Here is a 5,070-nt window from a genome sequence, read left to right as displayed (position 1 = left end):
ACCTTGCTCCCGGAGACCCAGTCCCTCTCGGGAGGGTAACAAGGGAAAGTGTTCAGTGCATATCAGTGAGTAAGCACAAGCCCGCCCATGCTTACTTCGCTCCCGGGGACTAAGCACAAGCCCGCCCATGCTCACCTTGCTCCCAGAGAGCCGGTCCCTCTCGGGAGGGTAACAAGGGAAAGTGTTCAGTGCAGATCAGTGAGTAAGCATGAGCCCGCCCGTGCTTACCTCACTCCCAGGGACTAAGCACAAGCCCGCCCGTGCTTACCTTGCTCCCAGAGACCCGGTCCCTCTCGGGAGGGTAACAAGAGAAAGTGTTCAGTGCAGATCAGTGCAGATACGATATTTAAGCTATAGTATTTTCAGTCTCCTCATACGCATTTGGACAATGAACAAGGAAGACCAAAGAAGAGTTGATAACTTTGAATTGTGTAAATAATTCTGAAAATTATTGGGGTTGGTGAATAATACTGAAAATACCTTGGACTGACAGAACAAACAAATCTGTCCTGGAAGAAGTGCAGCCAGGATGCTTTCTGGAAGTGAGAATGGCCAAAATTTGTCTCACCTACTTTGGTTATGTTGTTAGAAGGGGCCATTCCCTGGAGAAGGATATCATGCTTGGTAAAGTAAAGGGTCAGTAAAAAGGGGAAGACCTTCAGCAAGATGAATTGAGATAGTGGCTGCAATGACAGACTCACGCATAGCAAGAATTGTGAGGATGGCACAGGACCAGACAGTGTTTTTTTCTGTTGTATGTAAGATCGCTATGAGTTGGAACCAACTAGACAGCACCTAAGAACAACTGATATTTCTGCATATCATATGGGGTCTATAGGCTTTAGATGTTGACTGCTGTGGTGGTTAGATTTGTGTGTCAACTTGGCTAGGCCTGGTTGAGTGGTTGGGCAGCTGGATGTGGTGTTTCCCATGATGAGACTGGTAATCAACTCCATGGTGAAATCTACTGTGACCAGCTGAGTAGCTGCCTTTAGGTATGTGGTCTGCTTCCTATATATAAGAATCAGCTTTGGGGGTGATCTCTAGCTTATGGCATGATTGAACCCTGCATGTAGCCAGGTCATTCATTGCTCGGAAGCCAGCCATACTATGCTGACCTTGGGACTTTCAATGGACTTGAATGAATGGCCTGCCATGTCGTTTGGTAACATCGGGACTGTGCCTTTTTACTTGTCAACCTTGCCCTTGTCAGCCTCAGAAGCCAGCAGCTGTCTGAGTGAAGAAAAGCCTCTAGCTTCAGTGGGCCAGGAGCAAGAGGCAGAACTGAAGCCCAAGGCTGAGGGGCTTTCACCCAGCCCCCAGAGCCTGGCACTTTGAATTCAGACTTAAAGCCTCCAAACTGTATAAGAATAAAGTCCTGTTTATTAAAGCCATCCCATTTGTGGTATCTTCTGTTACAGCAGCACAGAGGTAACAAGAACAACTGTCATCTGAACATGTGCATATTTAAGAAATGCCACTTGGTTAACAATAAGACACTCCTTCTTTCCTGAACCCACAACTACAGTTACCCCAAAGAAATAAAGTTAGAAGAAATCAAAGGAAGGAATGTCTCTGAGATTGATACATCCAGGCAATCTTACATCTTGGCTGTTTTAGCTGGAAAAATTTTTTACCTCTAAGGGAGTACTTCACAGTGCCCAGCAATCCTGTGATGCTTCTCTACTAAGCTTGCTTTCCCACCTTCTCAGATAACTATTTCATGCCTCTCCTATCTTTTTACACCTCCTGCAACCCTCCCCGACCACTCAATCTCCATTGATGATTTCATTTTTTATTGTATAGTGAAAATAGAAAATATCAGATAGAAACTTATCTTTCACTTTTCACAGTTACAAACATAGCTGTATCTGTACCTATCATCTCCTTCCTTGACCTTATTACAGAAGTCTCCTCTTGACAAAAGCCAATCTCTCCACTTAGGCTCTGGATCCCATTCTCTTCCCCACTGTAAAATTTTGCAGCGTCACATATCTGCTTCTTTCTCCTATTTCTCTCACAATGTTTATGTTCTATCTTTATTTCTCACAGCAACTCTATTTTCCTCTGTATTATTATTCTGTTCATTGCCCAACCTTCCTTCCGAGGAGTGGCTGCTGGGTTTGAGCCACCAGCCTTCTGGTTAGCAGTCAAATGCCTTAGGCACTACGCCACCAGAGCTCCTTTTGTATTTTGTTTTGTTTTGTCTTCTACTGTACAATTTTTCTGTGCCATGTGTCTCCCTCTTCATTGCTCCTAATACTCTCATGATGTGCTTTTAAATGAATATTTAATGTCAACTATAACTCACTAACTCACTGCCGTCGAGTCAGATCTGACCCATAGCAGCCCCTCCTTGGGTTTCTGAGGCGGTATCACTATGAAACTAGATTGCCCAACCTTCCTTCTGAGGAGTGGATGGTGGGTTTGAGCTGCCAGCCTACTGTTAGCAGTCAAATGCCTTAGGCACTACACCACCAGAGCTCTCATGTCAACTCTAGAGAATCTCATTGTCTTTTAGATTAAATTTCAGGTGACTTTTTTAGCTAGGCCATGTTTTAGATTATTGGTCATCTTACTGATGAGTTACATTTGTGTAACTATCTTATGGTCCTCATATTAGGCAACATGAAGATGGTAGTAAATATATTGGGGCAGAATGGGCCACAGGTATGTCATTTTATTTTATTCATTTATGTGAGCAGGTCATTAAGTTATTTTCCTTTTGTGCAATGATTTCTGTGTTATGGACCTGCTACAAGTAATACTGAATTCTTCTCTAAGAGAACTGAAGGTAATATATAAGTGTCTGTGGGGATGGATTCCAGAGCTGCAAGCCCTTGGGGAAATGTCTCACTTCCAATGCTAGTTCCAGGTTGTGTCTATGTTTATTTTTCTCTGCACTTCAACAGGGATTGGTATAGAGTTATTAAAAATGGGTGGGCTGAACCCTAGTACTCAATGACCAAGTGTGTAACCTCATGTTTCATCCACTCCAATTTCCTAGAGAATCTTTCAACAACAGAGCTTGTCACATTTCCTATGATTTTAAAAAAGCGTCTGTGAACATATGGTGAAGCTAGTGCAAAGGGTTTAATTTTAAAGCAACGCTCAGTGGAATGGGGTCTGTTTTTATGATGCTGACACCATTTTCTCCCAGAAGAAGTACAATTCACAAAACACAGAGTAGGCATAGAATCAATGCCCCCATGTGGAGTGTAGACTAAGTGTCTCCAGCTATAAATGTCTGTGTTATTGAAACGAGGAGTACATTTAAAGCTTTTGGGCATGAGCTGAACAAATACCAGTTTTCTCTTTCCCAAAATATTTTCTCATATCATTATTCTATCGCTTTATAAGGTCCTTAGATTTAAAATAAGATTCGTAAGTGCTTTGTAGGGTAAAAATCCTCTTGATTTGAAAATCAAACTTTCTAGTGAGTAACCAGTCCAAGCAACAAAGATATCAACATAGAAAAGATTCTCATTTCTCTTTTCCCCCATTGCTAGATGCTGTACTATGTAGAAGACATCCCAGCTACCCTGAAGTTCTTCCACAGTCTATTAGCTAAAAATGCTATGATCCTAATTGTTGTTGTGTCAGGTAAGTTCTTCTTATTTGTCTGAATTATAAAAAAGCAGTCATGCATGGTGCATGGACTCATGTTTGAAGACAGCTTACATAATTCATCTTCAGTATAAAATTCTTGACTTATGATCATTATCAATTGGTTTTCACAGTACTGGGAAGGTCATTCACAAGTCTCAGTTTAGGGATCTGGTGAAATTACTAGCCTATTTCTTTCTCTCTTGGGAAATACGTCTTCTAAATGCAAATCCTTTATATATGATAACAAATGTAACAAATGACACAGCATTTTCATTTTCAAATGTTGTTTTATTTTCCAAAGAAGGTATTTGATGTTGTCATATTGTTTTCAGTGGCAAGAGAATAATCACACACAGACATGAGTAAATATTATTAGAAAATGAAATTGCAAAAATGGCAGGGAGGCCACATGTTCCGACCTCCTCTAACCCTACAAGGGGAAGGCAGGATTACCAGCAGTAACCCAAGGCCTATTCCTGCCAGGCCAGATGCTGCCTCCCTCCAGCCCTTTCACCAACCGTTCCTCCCAAAGCACCCACCATCTCTCCTCTGGGTTCGATAATTCACTGCAGTGGCCACACAGAGCTCACAGATTACGGGGTTTATTAGGGAAGCACCAGGCTACAACTCAAGTTCAAGAAGAACGCTCAATCTCTCTACCAGCCCACTGTCCCTCAGCCAGCAGTCTCTCACAGTCTCTTTCTCAGCAGTACTGGTCCCTCGGTGTCTCGCTCAGCAATGCGTGTCTCTTGCGTCTCTTTCCCAGCAGCATGTGTCTCTTTCAGGGGTACGTGTCTCTTTGGGCAGTACGTCTTCCTCAACCAGCAGTCAGAGAGAGTTCTGCCTCCAGGAGGCCTCCTTTTGAGCCTGGCAGGATGGTCAAACTAGCCAATCATAGCATCAGAACTCTAAGCACCTGAGAGAGAGTGGGCACCTCTCAGAACATTGTATTGTGCCACGCCCAACAGAAATACTCCAAGTGGATAACATTTACAATCAGCTCCTCAGTTGCTCATTCCACCACTGAGTTTACAATGACTAATGGGTAGAAAAGCCATACTAAGTAATTTACACACCGCAGGTCACCCCCTGGCTTTTCTAGCCATTATCTCTTTTATACTTCAAAAATTCACATCCCCTTCACAATCAGTTTAGGAATAACCACACCCATGAAAGTGTGTAAGCCAGCCACTTCATGCCTTTATCTCCCCCCATTTTAGACAGCCAATTTCTAATTTGCCCATTCTTATCAAACCAGTATCTGAGGAGACAAGCATGGTCCTTTCTCTCCGGAGAATCTTCTGTTCTGCTTGGAAACTTCAGGCATGTGGATCCATAAACAAAGTCCAGCCCAGCACAAGCCATCAAATTGCAGCAACTTAACACCAGCTGTGTCAATCATCTTCCTCTTCGTTTGGTCGGGTTCTGGTCAGCTCAGCCCTAGCCATCCCAGCTAGGTCA

The 5,070-nt window shown here is 43.0% G+C and overlaps 1 protein-coding gene across 1 annotated transcript in view; it reads left to right on the top strand.

Moving 5' to 3' along the window:
* HNMT (histamine N-methyltransferase) overlaps nucleotides 1–5,070 on the top strand; it is a 69,822-nt gene that overhangs the window by 42,558 nt on the left and 22,194 nt on the right. Inside the window, exon 5 of the mRNA XM_007946045.2 lies at nucleotides 3,510–3,603. Within this exon, the coding sequence (XP_007944236.1) occupies nucleotides 3,510–3,603 (94 nt within the window). The remainder of the gene's footprint in view (nucleotides 1–3,509; nucleotides 3,604–5,070) is intronic.

The sequence above is a fragment of the Orycteropus afer genome, unplaced genomic scaffold (assembly GCF_000298275.1).
Source record: "Orycteropus afer afer isolate SDZICR_OR568_19922 unplaced genomic scaffold, OryAfe1.0 scaffold00148, whole genome shotgun sequence".
NCBI classification, from domain to species: domain Eukaryota; kingdom Metazoa; phylum Chordata; class Mammalia; order Tubulidentata; family Orycteropodidae; genus Orycteropus; species Orycteropus afer.
This window is presented reverse-complemented; position numbering and strand designations above follow the sequence as displayed.